The sequence below is a fragment of the Bombina bombina genome, chromosome 2 (assembly GCF_027579735.1).
Source record: "Bombina bombina isolate aBomBom1 chromosome 2, aBomBom1.pri, whole genome shotgun sequence".
NCBI classification, from domain to species: Eukaryota; Metazoa; Chordata; class Amphibia; order Anura; family Bombinatoridae; genus Bombina; species Bombina bombina.
This window is the reverse complement of record NC_069500.1, coordinates 1,230,685,523-1,230,707,006: the sequence shown is the minus strand read 5'-3', so window position 1 is coordinate 1,230,707,006 and position 21,484 is coordinate 1,230,685,523. Positions and strand designations below refer to the sequence as shown.

General features: G+C 36.1%; 1 protein-coding gene across 1 annotated transcript in view; it reads right to left on the bottom strand.

Annotated features, from left to right (window-relative positions):
- CORIN (corin, serine peptidase) overlaps nt 1-21,484 on the bottom strand; it is a 720,658-nt gene that overhangs the window by 275,286 nt on the left and 423,888 nt on the right. Inside the window, exon 6 of the mRNA XM_053703991.1 lies at nt 10,762-10,872. Within this exon, the coding sequence (XP_053559966.1) occupies nt 10,762-10,872 (111 nt within the window). The remainder of the gene's footprint in view (nt 1-10,761; nt 10,873-21,484) is intronic.

The window sequence follows — 21,484 nt, the reverse complement described above, 5'->3', positions numbered from 1 at the left end:
ACAAATACTGTAAGACATTTAGGTTTATAATTCTAATGTTGATTTTCATAATGTAATTCTATTGAATGTTGTATTTTGCTATCACGTATGTTTTTCCTTAAATTATAATCAAAATAGGGAAAAGTAACATTTCAAACATTCATCAGTAGAATCTATTTTGAAGGAAACTACATTTTGGATATGTAGCATCTCAATGAGTTTGCTGGGGACATGCATCAGATCACAAGTCTTATTTGAGTAACTATAAAGTATTTTCCTAAATTAATACAGTATTGTTATAAATATAAATGTTTGTTCTAGTAGAATGTAATAAACAATAGATTTGCTTTGTGACAGTATGGAACGTTATTGCGCTTTGTTATTGGTAAAATAGTTTGAACTCCAATCTGAAGTGTAGGCTTAAAGGGACAGTCAAAGTCAGGTCAGTCAGGTCTAGTCAAAAATAAACTTTCATGATTCCGATAGGGTATGTAATTTTAAACAACTTTCCAATTTACTTTTATCAGCAATTTTGCTTTATTCTCTTGGTATTCTTAGTTGAAAGCTAAACCTACGTATTCTCATATGCTAATTTCTAAGCCATTGAAGGCCGCCTCTTATCGGAATGCATTTTGACAGTTTTTCACAACTAGAGGGCATTAGTTCATGGTTTCCATACAGATAACATTGTGCTCACTCTTGTGGAGTCAAAAGAACTGAAATAAGGGGGCAGTCTTCAGACGCTTAGATACAAGGTAATCACAGAGGTAAAAGTTGTATTAATATACCTGTGTTGGTGAATCTGTTAGATTCTATCATTATGGTTTCAACCAGCACTGGCTGAAATTGCTAGATATTTTCCACCTAGAATGATTTGGAATGGCATTTAAGTTAGTTCCCAAATAAGGACCCCCCAAAAGACTGGTAAATTGCACACCGCTTAAAAATAAAAAATAAATATCCACAGGACATAGTCAGACTGTAGCACAAAAACATGTATTTATTAAATGATGTGCAAAATACCAACGATAAAATATACATAACATCCTAATGGCTCCTCACAAATAAGACTATAGCCTGTTATGAAGTGTAAAAGTGGTGCACTACTAATGGTCTTTAGTACATTGTATTAATGCTCAGTCCTTAGCTCTTTGGATAGTCAATGACCCAAGTGCAACAAAAGAAACACAAGCCTTACTGTTTATTTGTGAGGGGCCATTAGGATTGTATGTATATTTTAGCTTTGATTTTTGCACATAATTTAAGAAATACATGTGTTTTGTGCTAGAGTCTGCCTATGTCCTGTGGAGATTATTTTCCATTTTTAAGCAGTGTGCAATTTACCAGTCTTTTGGGGGTCCTAAATGGGGACTCTCACTCTCTTTTTTAAGATATAAGTATATGCTCTCTTGGTATGCACCTGTTTTGTAGTCCAATTTACCTCTGTATAATAATAATAATGGGTGAGCAACTATTTTTGTGCTTACAATTTCGGAAAATACCTATCTTTTGTCCCATTAACTAGGATCTAAGCAGTCTAACTCATTTTTGACAGGTGATGATACAAAAATCAATTGAGCAACAGGAATGATATCTAGCATTTAAATCACCTACTCCTCATGTAAAAAATACTATAATGTATAAAAATCAAATTACAGAAAGATATGAGCAGTTTAAAGTATTATACTATTAGCAGAGGTCCAATTGTACTGCATTTAATGGACTGCATCAAATTGGCACTTTCTGTTTTCTCTCTAATGGTCAGAGTATTACAGAGTTCTGCCCCAGACCACCCATCTCTACCTCCAGACATGTCTATATTATGACACCTGTGCATGGTACATCAAAACCAACAAAGATCGGGGGCGGAGCTAACAGCCGTAGCAGACAGTCGCATCTGTATAGAGCTCCCCGCTCTAGATAAACTAAAAAGGGATCTACTTGACCTTTTTCATAGTCCAAATCTATTTAGAGACGAGTTCCAGCAACATAGCATACTCCAAGGATGAGCCCGGGGTGACACTTGATCTAGTGCTATGATAGGATTGATCATATAGGGATTGAAAATACAATACAAGATGGCGATGACCTCGTGGGAGATGGAAATCTTGGGTATATTAGAGGTCCACTTCTCACAATTAAAGCAGACACTTATAAAAGTGTTTGAGAGGGTACCACAAGCTACCATATATCCAGAGTACCCAGAGAAGCTACATGACCCTTATGAGGGTAATATTTGTGATGACCTCGAACTTACCCCTTACTACAAGATTGGATGCAGCGGAGACACCCTGGTACAAGTCGACAGGGACTCGCCTATGTGGAACACCTGGTTATCGGATGTGTCAGATGTCCCTTGGGATGCTGTTATGACCCGGTATGAGCTGCATTTTACCTAACCACTGAAATCCCACATGCAAAAGCTGATGCCGTACTCTAATCCCTATCTACAATATGGTGATCCCCTGTTCTTGCCTACCTTGTCTCTTCTCCAGGAGTTGTGCGGCAACATGGCCATCACAAGTGGTGAGGACCCTCCCATGTTTAACCACCGAGGTCCAGGGTGGCTGCTACTTCAGGAAGGAGATCAATCTAAGGTCTCCCAGAATGGTGCTCTTGGAGCGAAGGTGAAAGAGAGACTATGCTCATGTGCCCCAGAGGGCCCTTCCCTAACATCGGAGAGACGGCTAATAGGGAGGTCCAGTAGTAGCGGTGTGGTCTGTTTTTGTGGTTGGAAGTTTGCCTACATAGCGGACAAACTCTTCATCCTGAGACTTGTACTGTTGCCTCCGGAATGCTGATTGAAGGACTAGTGAAGCTAAAAAATGGTGTTCTTATGTGGTTTAGTAGTTATAAGTTAAAGATTTCTATATTTGTAATCCCAACCTGTTGTGATGTGTCCTCGCTAATTTAATTTTATTTCATGAGGTCAAAGTATATTACTAAATGATATCCATGATGTGCCCTAATTTTGAAAGGCTATATTGATTTGCTGGTTATTACTATGACGTTTGATTTATTTCATTTATTTTTTTGCTTACTCAGCTCAGTACAATATGAAACTAAATGCAAAAATGTTCTCTCCAGTGTATGTGTTTTTCACAATGGATATTACTTTACAGGGAGTGCAGAATTATTAGGCAAATGAGTATTTTGACCACATCATCCTCTTTATGCATGTTGTCTTACTCCAAGCTGTATAGGCTCGAAAGCCTACTACCAATTAAGCATATTAGGTGATGTGCATCTCTGTAATGAGAAGGGGTGTGGTCTAATGACATCAACACCCTATATCAGGTGTGCATAATTATTAGGCAACTTCCTTTCCTTTGGCAAAATGGGTCAAAAGAAGGACTTGACAGGCTCAGAAAAGTCAAAAATAGTGAGATATCTTGCAGAGGGATGCAGCACTCTTAAAATGGCAAAGCTTCTGAAGTGTGATCATTGAACAATCAAGCGTTTCATTCAAAATAGTCAACAGAGTCGCAAGAAGCGTGTGGAAAAACCAAGGCGCAAAATAACTGCCCATGAACTGAGAAAAGTCAAGCGTGCAGCTGCCAAGATGCCACTTGCCACCAGTTTGGCCATATTTCAGAGCTGCAACATCACTGGAGTGCCCAAAAGCACAAGGTGTGCAATACTCAGAGACATGGCAAAGGTAAGAAAGGCTGAAAGACGACCACCACTTAACAAGACACACAAGCTGAAACGTCAAGACTGGGCCAAGAAATATCTCAAGACTGATTTTTCTAAGGTTTTATGGACTGATGAAATGAGAGTGAGTCTTGATGAGCCAGATGGATGGGCCCGTGGCTGGATTGGTAAAGGGCAGAGAGCTCCAGTCCGACTCAGACGCCAGCAAGGTGGAGGTGGAATACTGTTTTGGGCTGGTATCATCAAAGATGAGCTTGTGGGGCCTTTTCGGGTTGAGGATGGAGTCAAGCTCAACAGTGTCTGGGAGGCTGTGGTTGCTGCTGCACGCAATGTTGATGGTGAACAGATCAAAACACTGACAGAATCCATGGATGGCAGGCTTTTGAGTGTCCTTGCAAAGAAAGGTGGCTATATTGGTCACTGATTTGTTTTTGTTTTGTTTTTGAATGTCAGAAATGTATATTTGTGAATGTTGAGATGTTATATTGGTTTCACTGGTAAAAATAAATAATTGAAATGTGTATATATTTGTTTTTTGTTAAGTTGCCTAATAATTATGCACAGTAATAGTCACCTGCACACACAGATATCCCCCTAAAATAGCTAAAACTAAAAACAAACTAAAAACTACTTCCAAAAATATTCAGCTTTGATATTAATGAGTTTTTTGGGTTCATTGAGAACATGGTTGTTGTTCAATAATAAAATGAATCCTCAAAAATACAACTTGCCTAATAATTCTGCACTCCCTGTATAAGTACTTTCTTTAGAGATAACTTTTTACAGCTACAGTTCCACAATCCAATACCATATATGTTGGTAGCAGCCCTTTTGACTCAGATTACTACCTAGCAATTAGATCGGCAAAGGCTCACTATTGCTAAGAATTTTGGATGGAGAATATCCATTACTTTGTGAAGCTTCTCCCCTTGGTGTACAATACTACTATATATATATATATAGGGATTTTGAAATTTGGATCCTAGTTATATTATATACAATTATTTTGCTTGTTTGTGCTAATATATTCAATCTAAACAATATGTTGCCGGCAGCCGAGGCAACGGGACATATCTCCATTATGACGCACAAACAAACAACCTTTTGATTGGTCCTTTCTAATAGCATACACCAAGGATTCAGATTACACATAGCTGAACTTCTGGGGTCTTTTGTTAACAGCTGAGGACACAATGACAATGGTATAGGGGATGGATGACTAAGAACACCTATGCACTTAGTACTGACAGTTATGTGGGGTAAGACTTTAATTATATTTTTTTATATTTTTTTATTCATAAGCATCCATCACTAGCTCCGTGGTATATATCCATGTTTGTGTTTGTTATGCTCTTGATAATATGTCTCTGTTTATAGAACTCACTGTTTATATTGTTTGTCTTATATGATTTGCTGGGTGCTCTATACTGTACTCTCTTCTATTTTTTTTCAAATGCACCAGCCTGCTATTAATACCTGGAGAGTTAGTGGGTGCCTAAGTTGATTTACCTCTACCTCCCTGTAAAGCATAATGGTTGGTTCTAGATTGTCTATACCTATGCACTCAACATTTGTATTATTCCTACTAGCTTCAGAACCCTTTCCTTTATAGATTAAGCTAACGTCTGATAGACACCAGCCTAGCAATTTATTGGTATAAGACATCATATCTCATTTCTCCTACCGCCCTGTGACTACAATTCCCATAATTTTAGCTCCGCCCTCCCTTAGTTTTTGTTTACTGGTTAAGCAAAGGAACGCAGATTCCATAGAACTTTTCCCGGATACTTATCATATATTTGTTTCATTATTGCAACCACTGATATTCCTTCCCTTATTTTATCTACTAATTCCTCTATATTGATTTATTTGAGTAACTAGGTCCACGGGTGACTATATTTGATCTAAGAGGAACAGATACTAGAGAAAATAAATAAAAATGAGGTTTCACTTCTATAACTTAATTTATGATGTAGATTAATAGTTTAATCACTGCTAATGATACTTGCAAGATTTTTTTTTTTTATTTGTCTACAAGCTGGAGGCACGCTAATTCATTGTTATGATATTTGATGTTAGGTTAAATATTTTTTCAGGTAATATCAGGACTACTGTGTAATATGTTCTTATTTGTTTATGCTGGTTCTTTAATCTACTGTAACATGTTTCTTGAGAATAAGTGAAATTGAATTTTCTATATATACTGTATGCTTTGAAAACCTCAATAAAACATTTAAAATCAAAACCAACGAAGATCTTTAGCCAGGAACATTTTTACTTTATGTAATGTTGGCAGACATCTGATCTATTTTAACAAGATTATTCAACATTAAAGGGACACTTTATAATTACATGATAATTTAGTTTTTTCAATAGCAAAACTCCACAAACCAATTGCCTTATTTGCAGCAGTCAATCTGGTATTGAACCTGCAGAGTGTAGATGACATGGCTAGCAATAGTGGGCAATGCAATAGCACTTAATATGAATTTTAAATGAGCAGTATATTTTATTTCTGATAAATTAGAAAATTATTTCATTGTTGTCCCCCGGTACCATGTGACATGCATTAGCCAATCACAGACTCACATATATATATATATATATATATATATACAGGGAGTGCAGAATTATTAGGAAAGTATTTTTGAGGATTAATTTTATTATTGAACAACAACCATGTTCTCAATGAACCCAAAAAACTCATTAATATCAAAGCTGAATAGTTTTGGAAGTAGTTTTTAGTTTGTTTTTAGTTATAGCTATTTTAGGGGGATATCTGTGTGTGCAGGTGACTATTACTGTGCATAATTATTAGGCAACTTAACAAAAAACAAATATATACCCATTTCAATTATTTATTTTTACCAGTGAAACCAATATAACATCTCAACATTCACTAATATAAATTTCTGACATTCAAAAACAAAACAAAAACAAATCAGTGACCAATATAGCCACCTTTCTTTGCAAGGACACTCAAAAGCCTGCCATCCATGGATTCTGTCAGTGTTTTGATCTGTTCACCATCAACATTGCGTGCAGCAGCAACCACAGCCTCCCAGACACTGTTCAGAGAGGTGTACTGTTTTCCCTCCTTGTAAATCTCACATTTGATGATGGACCACAGGTTCTCAATGGGGTACAGATCAGGTGAACAAGGAGGCCATGTCATTAGATTTTCTTCTTTTATACCCTTTCTTGCCAGCCACGCTGTGGAGTACTTGGACGCGTGTGATGGAGCATTGTCCTGCATGAAAATCATGTTTTTCTTGAAGGATGCAGACTTCTTCCTGTACCACTGCTTGAAGAAGGTGTCTTCCAGAAACTGGCAGTAGGACTGGGAGTTGAGCTTGACTCCATCCTCAACCCGAAAAGGCCCCACAAGCTCATCTTTGATGATACCAGCCCAAACCAGTACTCCACCTTGCTGGCGTCTGAGTCGGACTGGAGCTCTCTGCCCTTTACCAATCCAGCCACGGGCCCATCCATCTGGCCCATCAAGACTCACTCTCATTTCATCAATCCATAAAACCTTAGAAAAATCAGTCTTGAGATATTTCTTGGCCCAGTCTTGACGTTTCAGCTTGTGTATCTTGTTCAGTGGTGGTCGTCTTTCAGCCTTTCTTACCTTGGCCATGTCTCTGAGTATTGCACACCTTGTGCTTTTGGGCACTCCAGTGATGTTGCAGCTCTGAAATATGGCCAAACTGGTGGCAAGTGGCATCTTGGCAGCTGCACGCTTGACTTTTCTCAGTTCATGGGCAGTTATTTTGCGCCTTGGTTTTTCCACACGCTTCTTGCGACCCTGTTGACTATTCTGAATGAAACGCTTGATTGTTCAATGATCACGCTTCAGAAGCTTTGCAATTTTAAGAGTGCTGCATCCCTCTGCAAGATATCTCACTATTTTTGACTTTTCTGAGCCTGTCAAGTCCTTCTTTTGACCCATTTTGCCAAAGGAAAGGAAGTTGCCTAATAATTATGCACACCTGATATAGGGTGTTGATGTCATTAGACCACACCCCTTCTCATTACAGAGATGCACATCACCTAATATGCTTAATTGGTAGTAGGCTTTCAAGCCTATACAGCTTGGAGTAAGACAACATGCATAAAGAGGATGATGTGGTCAAAATACTAATTTGCCTAATAATTCTACACTCCCTGTATATATATATATATATATATATATATATATATATATATATATATATATATATATATATATATATATATATATATATATATATATATATATATATATACACACACATCCTGTGAATTCCTGCACATGCTCAGTAGGAGCTGGTGCTTTATAAAGTGTGCATATACACTGATGTGTGCAAAAGTTGATAGTGAAAGTACATTGTAAAGTTGTTTAATATTGTATGCTCTACCTAAATCATAAAATAAATAAAATGACTGACAGTGTCCCTTCAAGAAGACTGTAGTGCATTTCTATAAGCTGTAGCAAAAAGAGAAAAACACCGGTCCAAGCAGCTTCCGATTGTGTTCTCTCCAGCAGCGGAAGTGAACCCGCTGAGTGTAAGGTCATCCACAATGCTCCAGCTGAAACGGAGTGCCGTATCGGTGGTGAAATCAAGCCACCAAAGTTGCAGTATGAAACAGAGGAAGGCACTAGAAAGAGGTACTGTATAAAAATCCAAATTTATTGTGCAAAAGATTAAAAAAACTAAATGGAGTACACAGACATGTACCAATAGGTCAGACACACACACAACAGGCAAGACGCCTGACACGTTTTGCGCCCCCAGTTGTGCTTATTCCTTAGGTGGTGGGAAATGCTTCAGACGTCTTGCTTGTTGTCTGTCTGACCTATTGGTACATGTCTGTGTGCTCAATTTTGTTTTTTAAAACTTTTGCACAATAAATTTAAATTTTTATACAGTACCTCTTTGTAGTGCCTTCCTTCCTCTGTTTTGTAGTGCATTTCTAGCTATGAGAATTAAAAATTCCACAATTTTCACAGCTAAATTACAAGAAAAATGGGTAACATAAATAAAGTATATTGCAAAATTGTTTTGTTACAATTAATCAAATATTTCATATTAAAATCTAAGGTGTTTACTGTCCCTTTAAATGGCAATTATGAATTTAATTTAGGAAATAGGAGAATAGAGAGGCGCCTCATATGTATATCAGTATGCCAATCAATCAGAATAAGAAATGCCAAGTGGGTACTCACATTTAGCCCAAGTACACTTATGTACTAGTAGACGCAGGCCGGTAACTTGGGGTGTACCACCTAACCCTCTCCAGGCGTAGGTTGGTCAGTGAAGGGGGATCCTGCCACATTCAGTGTGAGTTAAAAGTCGGTTGCAGTGATTGTAACTGCTCAAGAAGGTGATAAAACAAGGCTTGTATAAAACAAGTTAGTTTATTAAAAAGCAGATTAAAAACATCGACAAGCAATGGTTACAATGCAACACGTTTCTCAGCCCCAGCATGGGCTGTTTCATCAGGCATAGTACACCTTCTAACTGACAACCTATTTAAACTAATCCTTAACCAATAGTTAGCAAGGACACACCCATAATGGGCGTGTATGAGTACATACATTCCTAATGGATTAATTCACAACAAGCAACAAACTTATAATGATCATGAATACAAATGTGTAAAATACTGTACTATACATTGTGATCTAAACATAGTAAACCTGCAAATTAATAAACAATAGCAGTAATATCATCATTTATATAGTGTAAAATGCCACGTTTTGCTGTGATAACAAACAAAAGAGGGCATTATAGAATAGTCCAATCTTTCATAAATACAGTGCATGTATCTATGTACACAACCGTTAAACAGATTCATATGTTAACATCCAATGGACAGGTTATCATAAGTTCACAAAAACGTTCACATGCTCCTCATCTCAAAAAAGATCCACGTTAAGATTTACATGTTTCAAAAGGCATTACTTTAACATGAGGGATTTGTAATAGTGATTCCATAAAATAATCATGTCATACTCACTATTTTGATTAGTAGTAATATACCAAGTATAAGTGATTCATTTCCATATTCTCTAGATGTAGTAAACTAAAAGATTCTGTAAATGTTTTTGTGAACTTATGATAACCTGTCCATTGGATGTTAACATATGAATCTGTTTAACGGTTGTGTACATAGATACTTGCACTGTATTTATGAAAGATTGGACTATTCTATAGTGCCCTCTTTTGTTACACTTTACACTTTTGTATTCATGATCATTATAAGTTTGTTGCTTGTTGTGAATTAATCCATTAGGAATGTATGTACTCATACACGCCCATTATGGGTGTGTCCTTGCTAACTATTGGTTAAGGATTAGTTTAAATAGGTTGTCAGTTAGAAGGTGTACTATGCCTGATGAAACAGCCCATGCTGGGGCTGAGAAACGTGTTGCATTGTAACCATTGCTTGTCAATGTTTTTAATCTGGTTTTTAATAAACTAACTTGTTTTATACAAGCTTTGGTTTATCACCTTCTTGAGCAGTTACAATCACTGCAACCAACTTTTAAATCACACTGAGTGTGGCAGGATCCCCCTGCACTGACCAACCTATGCCTGGAGAGGGTTAGCTGGTACACCCCAAGTTACCGGGCTACCTCTACTAGTACATAAGTGTACTTGGGCTAAATGTGAGTACCCACTTGGCATTTCTTATTCTGATTGATTGGCATACTGATATACACATGAGGCGCCCCTCTATTCTCCTATTTCCTTTGTAGTTCCGGATAATTCTGTGAGGAGAGCAGCCCTATTATTGTGCCCCACCGATTGAGTTGGATTACTCCACCATAGTGGATATACTACATCATCCATTGTCAATAAATTGGAACTCTCTTCTGGGACTTTCTTTACAACCACCATTGGAATATTTGGCTTGACCTATATGTCTATTGATATCTGCTATATGTATATAATTTAATTTGATTTTTGAAAGGTAATTAGTGGAGAGGCATACAGCTTATATTTATTAATCTACAGAGCGCCCCCTCATCATCCAGCATATATATATATATATATAATTTTAATTTAGCTTTTTAATCTAAAATATTTTTATGTTTACAAGAAATAATTAAGCTCACAAGAGATAATTAAGATGACTTACTGCAATGTACCTCGTCGCTCCAGTTGTCACAATCATTGTATCCATTGCACATTAATTTCCTGGGGATGCAGATTCCATTGGTACACAAAAAGCTGTCGTCTCCACAGAGGGCTAAGTAAGAAAGAGTTTGCAATTAGCATTGTACCGAACATTTATATTTACCAATAGTGAACTAAGAACGATTTATTACACTTGTCATTTTAAAGTTGACCAATTCATGGAAACAATTTTTTAGAACAATTTAAAGCACAGAAGTTTTAGATGATAAACTTAAAATGACCAAAACAGATACAAAGCTATACATACAAGTGTATATATTATGTTTTGAGTTTAAAGGGATAATAAACACCAAAAATGTTATTGTTTATAAAGATAGATAATCCCATTATTAACCATTCCCTGGTTTTGCATAACCAACAGTGTTATAGAAATATATTTTTTACCTCTGTAATTACGTTGTATCTAAGCTTCTGCAGACTGCCTCCTTATCTCAGATTCGTTGACAGACTTGCATATCAGGCAATTAGTGCTGACTCTTAAATAACTCCACGTGCATGAGCACAATGTTATTTATATGAAACTCATGGACTAATGCCCTTTAGCTGTGAAAATCTGTCAAATGCATTCAGATAAGAGGCAGCCTTCAAGGACTTACACATTAGCATATGAGCCTACCTAGGTTTAGCATTCAACTAAGAATACAAAAAGAACAAAGCAAAGTTGATGATAAAAGTAAATTACATATCCTATCTGAGTCATAAAAGTTCAATTTGGACTTTACTATCCCTTTAATTTTTAAGTTCATCTGACTGTTCATTGTTGGAACTTTTAATTTGGTGAATACATTTTCTTTGAAATGTGGCAGTTTTGTGGGAACCTCAGTGACTGGAGAAGTTGAAAATGTAGAGTAAATTGTTAAAGTGTTTTTGAAGTTATCAAGATTGAAGATGCTTTTATTGTACTGCAGATGCTCAAAGAGCTCTGCAGAGATCTTTGGCTTACGGCAGGTTTTGGCACCTCCCCCTCTAGTCACATGAAAGCCCTGTGCAGGAACTGGAAAGAGGAGTCTGAAAACGGGGGTCACTCCTCGAAAATGTTAATTCACTTTAAATAAATTATTTTGCAACACGGCGAGTGCATCTCTTGGGCCTTTTATATATATATATATATATATATATATATATATATATATATATATATATATATATATAATTGTATCTATACCTTTATATACATGAATATATATATATATATATATATATATATAGGTATATAGGTATAGCTATATACGGATATATCTATTTAAAAATACATAGAATATATTGGAATGTGAAATATTTACAGTACATACACAGTTAAACTCTTTATTAAATATGAATATTGCATACATATGTTCATAGATGTTTTCATCTACCTAACTGCAAAGGGCACCAATGTATACATATGTATTTATGTGTTTATATGTGTATATTTGTATATATACACATATAAATAAATAACAACATATGTACACACATATTTACACAAATATATATATATATATATATATATACTGTATATATATATATATATATATATATATATATATATATATATATATATATATATATATATATATATATATATATATATATATATATATGTACGTACACAGATACATATACATATTTAGACATGTATATGTATGTATCTCTATGTAAAAGCCTTTGCCTGCTTTTTTTTCCTAACACCTGAAACCTCATACCTTTGAGCCCTTATAAAATGTTTTTATTAGATGGTGTTATTATGGGTGTAACTATACATTGTAATGTATTTTTTATGTGTTTTGTGACAATTTTTTTGTTTTGCTAGCCAGTTAACCAAAGCTCTGAGGTCGTGCTAACCTGACTTAAATTGCACTTAAGCAATCGTGATTGCTTTAAACTTGTACTATGAGCGAAAACCCCATCAAGCCCAAATACCCGCGATAAATCCCTTTTCACTCGTGCGTAACTGTTAGGGCTCCCCTCGTAATCTAGCCCTAAATGTTTGTCTTAATTTAGAAAAATCAAACTAAATACACACAATACACACCAACATACTACACACACTGTAATGGGGATGCTGTTGTTCAAGGGTGGCAGTGGTCATTTTTAGAAGTCAAGGGGCTAAATTTCAAGTGGAGCACTAATTTATCACGGTCACACGTTTAATAACCAGCCATTATATTGCGGTGTATGGGGACTGTTTGTTCCCTGTAAATATATCTTTATATGCTTCTATACATATATATTTATTTGTTAATATGTGTATATATACATTTAAACACATACATATAAATGTATATATACATACATATTTACAATCAGCTGCCTATCGCTGAGCGACTTTCCCCCTTCTTTGTGCTAGGTTCTCTGCCGTGTCTCACGGCATGAGAACGAGGATCCCATTGGAGCCTATGGATGCTCGCAAAGCTTCCATGCAATGTGAATGCAAGGTCGCGTTCGCATTACGGCTAACTTGTAAAACCAGCACACATTTGCGTGCAAGGGTATAACTAAGTGAAAAATTGAAAGTGATATTTTGCACTCAACTTCTAATCTAGCCCAAAGTGTTTAATCCCCATATTAGAGATACAAAGGGTTGGAGGAGTGATCACATGATGTGTAGGAGCCCCGCCCCTGTCAGGGGAAACTAAAGTAATTTGAGCAGCCATGAAGCAGTTCTGCAGTTACAGACTGCAATGCAACTAAGTTTTTTCCCAGACAAGAAAACATAAATAATTACAAGACAATAGTGTAACAAATGGTTATGTTATGAAGGCATTAAACAAATTATTAAACAAATACAAGGTAATTAATGGTAACAAATAATGCACTCAATAAATAAAATACATCAAAACAACATAGTTCAAAAAGGATATAGAATAAAAGTCCAAGGTAAGTGAGTTAAAAAACTCTTTTGTGCTTGATTGTAGGAGAATAAAGATAGATGTGGGATAAGCGCTCTAAAGATAGAGCTAACCAACAGATAGTTTGGATTATACAATGAAATAACTGGAGAAACAAAATGTTACTAAGAACAAAGTATTTTTATATATAATAAATTTATATAGCGGTTTAGGCAAATATCGTGTTAACATATACACAATTTACTAAGGATGCCGGCATCTAAAAACAATAATAAAACATCATAAATGTATTAAAAAATGCATTAAAAAACAAAGGGAATCGGCCGATACTTGAATTCTAAATAATATTAGATAGACAGTAGAAATATATCTATCTATAAACTTGTCAAGGCAGATGACTTTTGTCACAATAATCTTAACTCTATGTATATTACCAATGCTTAGATTAGACAGTTAGTATGTCAAGGCACAGTACATGAAGAAAGCGTCTAATTTGTTAGCCGTTAGGAGTGACTGTGGGTGATGAGACGTGAAATTGAATGTCACGTCACCTGACTAATAGTTTTCCTCCAATCCCTGGATTCAGTGGTTATTTGAAAACATATATTTCTTTGAAAAAATATATATGTATATATATGTCCCAGTTGAGGAATATACAATTGTATCAAAGTGTGATTAGAATATAGCAGTTAGTAACAATACTTGCAAGTGTCCGATATCCAATAATCTTTTCCAAATTGTTGCGAGTTGTTGTATCCACGGCTTTAGATTATGTGAAATGTTGATCTGTTCTTTTTCATCCGTTTTTTGTCTGTTTTTTCAGTGAAGCTCCTAAGCACTTAGTTGTTGTCCGTACTGTAGTTTTGATTAAGGCTATGATGGGAGCGAGATGGAACAAGAGGGCACACAGGAATTACTCATACATCCATCTCAGTGTTTTAATCAAGGGGATGGAAATGAACCTGATTGTAGTGCCAATGAAACAGTTCAGCATATGAATAGCTTTAGGTTAAGTTGAAGTTGTTACACACAGGAATTATTCATATGTCTTCTCTCCATATATATCATAGAGATAGAGATGAACCTGTGAGTTGTAACACTGTGGATAATAAAAATATCAGAGAACAAAAGTAAGCAACGCTGCTTTTTAAGGCTAATACAAGACTCGTAATCTAGCCGTTTAAACAAATTATTATTTACAAGAAATGCTATCATAATAAAATACTCTAATTAATTTGACTGTTGCAGGGCTACATTACAATAGCAATATTTTTACAACATTTACATTTGAAAAATAACTCAAATGAAGCAGTAACCTATTCCATGCCATATTATAAAAAAGTTATGACCATAAAATATTTCATATTATATAATATATAATAAGGACAAAATATCTTAATGCATGTACAAAAGTGGTTTATTTGGTACAATATTCTAATAGTGTTGCAACCACAAGGGTGTAGTTCTTTCAGCATGTATAAATATATTTTATAATGAAAGCTGTTCCATATTCATATATAAACGAGATCTTTTACTAAAGACAAATATTAATAATGTTTGCTTGGTACTATTACGGCAGTGGTGTTGTGAATTGAATATATACTGCTGTTATAGTACACCTCACATATTTGCATCATATAATACGCAAATTTACCTTTCACACTCCTTAAAGGGATAGTAAAGTCCAAATTAAACTTTCATGATTCAGATAGGGCATGTCACTTTAAACAACTTTCTAATTTACTTTTATCATCAAATTTGCTTTATTCTCTTGTGGCTAGATTTAGAGTTTGGCGTTAGCCGTCAAAACCAGCGTTAGAGGCTCCTAACGCTGGTTTTGGGCTACCGCTGGTATTTAGAGTCAGTCATGAAAGGGTCTAACGCTCACTTTGCAGCCGCGACTTTTCCATACCGCAGATCCCCCTACGCCATTTGCGTATCCTATCTTTTCAATGGGATCTTTCTAACGCTGGTATTTAGAGTCGTGGCTGAAGTGAGCGTTAGAAATCTAACGACAAAACTCCAGCCGCAGAAAAAAGTCAGGAGTTAAGAGCTTTCTGGGCTAACGACGGTTCATAAAGCTCTTAACTACTGTGCTCTAAAGTACACTAACATCCATAAACTACCTATGTACCCCTAAACCGAGGGACCCCACATCGCCGCCACTCTATTAAAATTTTTTAACCCCTAATCTGCCGACCGCACACCGCCGCCACCTACGTTATCCCTATGTACCCCTAATCTGCTGCCCCTAACACCGCCGACCCCTATATTATATTTATTAACCCCTAATCTGCCGCCCCCAATGTTGCCTCCACCTACCTACAATTATTAACCCCTAATCTGCCGAACGGACCTCACCGCCACTATAATAAATGTATTAACCCCTAATCCGCCTCACTCCCGCCTCAATAACCCTATAATAAATAGTATTAACCCCTAATCTGCCCTCCCTAACATCGCCGACACCTAACTTCAAGTATTAACCCCTAATCTGCCGACCGGACCTCACCGCTACTCTAATAAATTTTTTAACCCCTAAAGCTAAGTCTAACCCTAACCCTAACACCCCCCTAAGTTAAATATAATTTAAATCTAACAAAATAAATTAACTCTTATTAAATAAATTATTCCTATTTAAAGCTAAATACTTACCTGTAAAATAAACCCTAATATAGCTACAATATAAATTATAATTATATTGTAGCTATTTTAGGATTAATATTTATTTTACAGGCAACTTTGTATTTATTTTAACCAGGTACAATAGCTACCTAGTTAAAATAATTACAAAATTACCTGTAAAATAAATCCTAACCTAAGTTACAATTAAACCTAACACTACACTATCAATAAATTAATTAAATAAAATACCTACAATTATCTACAATTAAACCTAACACTACACTATCAATAAATTAATTAAATACAATACCTACAAATAAATACAATTAAATAAACTAACTAAAGTACAAAAAATAAAAAAGAACTAAGTTACAAAAAATAAAAAAATATTTACAAACATTATAAAAATATTACAACAATTTTAAACTTATTACACCTACTCTAAGCCCCCTAATAAAATAACAAAGCCCCCCAAAATAAAAAAAATGCCCTACCCTATTCTAAAATTAAAATAGAAAAGCTCTTTTACCTTACCAGCCCTTAAAAGGGCCCTTTGCGGGGCATGCCCCAAAGAATTCAGCTCTTTTGCCTGTAAAAAAAAACCATACAATACCCCCCCCACATTACAACCCACCACCCACATACCCCTAATCTAACCCAAACCCCCCTTAAATAAACCTAACACTAAGCCCCTGAAGATCTTTTTTTTTATATAACATTTTTGGTGTTTACGATCCCTTTAAATTAAATATTCTGCATCTTTCAGGTGATTAAATGTGCAATGCTTAAACACAAACAAGATGATTCGCTTTTTGGTAAATCCACTTGTTCACACTATGAGCAATAAACGTCAAGTCAAGCATGTTTTGGCATACTAAGTTAAAGGGACATGAAACCCAAATTTTTTCTTTCAGCTTTTTCTCTTGGTATCCTTTGTTGAAAAGAAAACCTAGGTAGGCTCAGAAGCTGCTGATTTGTGGCTGCACATGTATGACTCATGTTTTTGGCTCACCTAATTCCTCTAGCTCCCAGTGGTGCATTATTACTCTTCCAACAAATGATACCAAGAGAATGAAGGAAATGAGATAATAGAAGTAAATTGGAAAGTTGTTTTCTCTATATGAATTATGAAAGAATAATTTTGGATTTCATGTCCTTTTAATCATCTACACATATGTGTCCTTTTAATCATCTACACATATTAAATAGATCAAAGAATTGAATGTTTCCTCTTGGGTTCTGGCCCATAAGGTATGCAGCTTGCAGAAGAGATGACCACATATAAGCAAATGAAGACCACAGTCTCCTACTGATCAACTCCTTTACTAGAAAAACATTTAAACATATCAATTTGCATGTAATGTTATTTATGAGCCCTTTGCCTTATATAACAGATGGTAATATTTTCTATGCGGGTTGTGGACATGAATGTTTTTTATTATTATTAATATTATATTACTTCTTTTTATGCCTAAGGTTATCAAAATCTTTAACAAAACATTTTTTTGTTTATTATTATTATTATTGTTTTTCTGTAGCACTAGAATACTAAATTGTTATGATGAAATGGCCGTCTCAGGTGACACCTACACCATTAGAAACACCTTTATTGCAAATTTAGGTTAATTACACAACAAAGGGGGGAGGGGTGCATAGCTATGATCATAAACTTATATGCAGGAAAATAGAAAAGTTTGATTTTCAGAAAATTTTACCTAATTTGTAAACTCCTAAAAAAAAGCAAAGTCAAAATCAACTTTGGAACATCAGTGGACACAAGTAGTAATCAGAAGCAACAAAGCTTGTATATAAGGTCTAAAAATCTGTATTGCTGGGAGTAGTTATGTAAATTGTGATGCTTTGTCTATAGTGCCTGACCCTGTAGCTGACCTTCTCACAGCCTCATAGTACATTACTGAGCAAATGGGATTACACTTGGTGAAAAGAAAAAAATACAGTTTTGCACAGATACAAATATATAATACAGTATACATATTTCTTGGTAGAATACAATCATGTGACTGGCAGAAAGAAACTCATGACTCTATACAGGGAACATAGTCTTAGCCCAGCTATAAATCTACACTTTACACCTATTATGTCACTTTTAGTTACATTACTTCTGTTCCAATCAGCCATGGAACTTTATTCACATTATAGGCGCTCCACTCAAAAGCACCAATTGGGAGTACACCATTTAGCTGCCCTTTATACTGACTGAAGAGCACAGGAAAAACATTACTATGGTTATTGCTTTAGCTCACACTAGAAATAGGTAGTAAAACGTTCTACTTGCAAAACACTGAAGATCCAGTACATGAATGGTCTCCATTTTCCTGCAAGACTATTTTATTATGTAGGATGTCTCCATTTTCCTGCAACATGGTTGTCACGAATACCTCATGATTTAGCTGCTAAGGGGTTAATTCTCTTTAGCCTGTGAGCTAAAAAATAAATTTGTTTTTTTCAAAAAGAACTGTGTCCTGTGTTTATGTTTGTTTTTTTGTGATAAAACCAGACCCCATTATAAATTGTTTCAGAGTTCCACTTGAATAAATATTATCATATAGGCATTGGTGCATTCAGGCCGTAAAAGTGTCGATTTTTAGAGACATAGAACAGTGCCTCCTCACAGAAACTGATAAGGTCAATAAAGGGACATGGGTATAAGGTAAATATGTGGTAGATATGTGGTTAAAACATGACATTAGATGAAGGTAAATATGACAACCATGTCATATTTGGTATCAAACTGTTTCTCACAATGCAAGTAAGAGATTGGCCTGTCTGTCTATATGAAAATGGATGTATCTAGTCAAAAAATATATTATGCTCTCTAAAGTCAGCCAAATGTACTTAAACTTTATTGACTGTTGTTAAATATAGGGGGTTTGCCGGCCAGCCCCTGAAAAGGCAACCTGATCTATTGAAAAAGGTATAAGGGTCTTGTGTTTTAACAATTCTCTTACAAGGGAGGCTGTGACAACAGAGTAAGGACCCATCGCTTCCTGCCATCTCTCTGGTAACAGATCTTGAGACTAGTAAAGCATTAAATCTGTTTATGTCCTTTTTTATTTTAAAAACTGTTTGCTGTGTGTAATTTTATTTGTAACAACTTTTTTATTAATAATGCATTGTGCATGATATTTTTGGTATAATAAATAATTCCTTTATTAAGCTTAGGCCTTTGTCTAAAAATTGAACCAAGTTACTGAAAGGACTGGAGTATTAGAACTGTATAGTTTAGGTTATTCTGAGAGTTAATGTGTAATGCTGGGTTTTTCCTTAGGATTTTCCCTTTAATAAATCATAAGTGGTGGCAGCATAGTTAGTTAGTTTAGTGTGGGTGGCATTAAAGGGAGTTTTGGGCATTTCTTTTAAGTCTAGTACAGACTAGAGAGTGTTGTTAACCCTTGCACCCACTGAACTAAATCACAAGCTTGCCTGGTGTGGCTAGATTGTGACATATTAGTGACAGTAGAAGGGGTCTGATAACCCTTTTTGTGCCAAACAAGTGTGACTGGCGCAGGGTTGGTTAACCTTGGTCATCACAAATTGGTGGGCAGGGGTGCAGATAATTTTTTTTATTAGATTTTAGTGCTCGTGGATTTGCTAGTGTGAAAATCCCGGTACTAAAAAGAAATTGACTCGCACAATTTCCAAAGGCTAAAACTCAGTGCATTATATAGTCACACATTGCAAACATTCTTCTTCCCTATTCTCTGTTTTTCTTTTCTATTTTATTTTTACTATGGCGTTATACCAGCAGCAGACTAAAGAGATGATGGCACTGTTATGCGCGTGATATCCCATCCCGTGGAAAGAACAAAGATGGACTAATACAAGCTCTTTTTGAATATGAGAACAGCCAAGCCACACCAGCTGAAGCCTCAGGAGAGGTGTCTGCAGCTGTGGGCAGCGATTCATCAGGATCTGGGGATCCATTGGACTGTTATTTACAAACTGTTCTGAAACATATGGGCTCAGCGGATGCAAGTTTGTGCATGGAGCTGATTGCAAAATTTCACGAACAACAGGCTGCTGTGGCTGAGAGACAGGCTGCTGTAGCTGAGAGACAGGCTGCTGTAGCTGAGAGACAGGCGACTAGGGAAGCTGAGAGAGAGTCTCTGGCAGCTGAAAGACAGGCTGCTGAACTACAGGCTGAGAGAGAGTATCAGATACAGCTTGTACGGTTGGAGAGAGGGATGGTCTCACCTGTTGTTAGTGAACCTAGAGACCCACCTGTTCCCAGAGTGCGTGCAGAGAATTTTCCCACTCTGGACAAAGATGGCAATGTGGATGTATTCCTGCGTAGCTTTGAGAAAGTTTGCAGACAGTCCCAGCTGCCAAGGGAGCAGTTTGCCAGGTATCTTACCCCTAGTCTGAAAGGTCCTTGTCAGCCTGTGGAAGGTAATCTCACCCCTGTAAAGGAGAGAGGGAATTTTAGGACCACAACTGCAGTTTTAGGAGTGTTGTGAAAGTATCAAAGATTCTGTATAGGTGAATGGAGGCAGCAAAGTTCAGAATCATGGGATACAGTTCACTTTTATTATAAGGATAGGTGTGACAATGGCTGAGACCACAGAGCGTATAGCCCCACTCAGTATTGACATACTGGTTCCCACAAAATAACAAAGATGCAATTGCACGGTTAAAGACTTAAACAGATAGTGTCTGTTGATATTTGGCAGCACAGATAACAGTACAAAAATAAGGCAAAAATACAGCTAATGAAATTTGAGCTGTTTAAGGTACTGAGACTGACAACTATCGAAGTTAGGTAATTATTTGAGCATTTGAATACGAAGGCATCCTAACTAAAGGTTCTGAGACATGTCTGGAGTAAATGCTGAATAAAGGTAACTTACTGCGGTATAGGAATGAAGGAAGCGCTATTTAAACTTTCTATAGAAGTAATGGGTGAGCGGTGTCCCGGATACAGAGTAGTTCCCCTGCAGGCTCTGAAGATTTGCAGCGTGTGCGATGGCGTGTGACGTCACCGCTTGCCGGTTCCGGTCCTGTGTTTGGTAGAGAGGTGAGCAGCGTCTGTCTCAAAAGTTGCAAGGAAGTTGAGGGTGAGAAGCTGGATTCAACAATCAAGCAATTTGGTATGAGTAGGAGGGAAATTTAAACTGCTTGATGGGGAGGAGTTATGTAAGTGTGAAAAGACACAGCTATACAAAGGATAAAGCAAAGAACTTAGGCAGT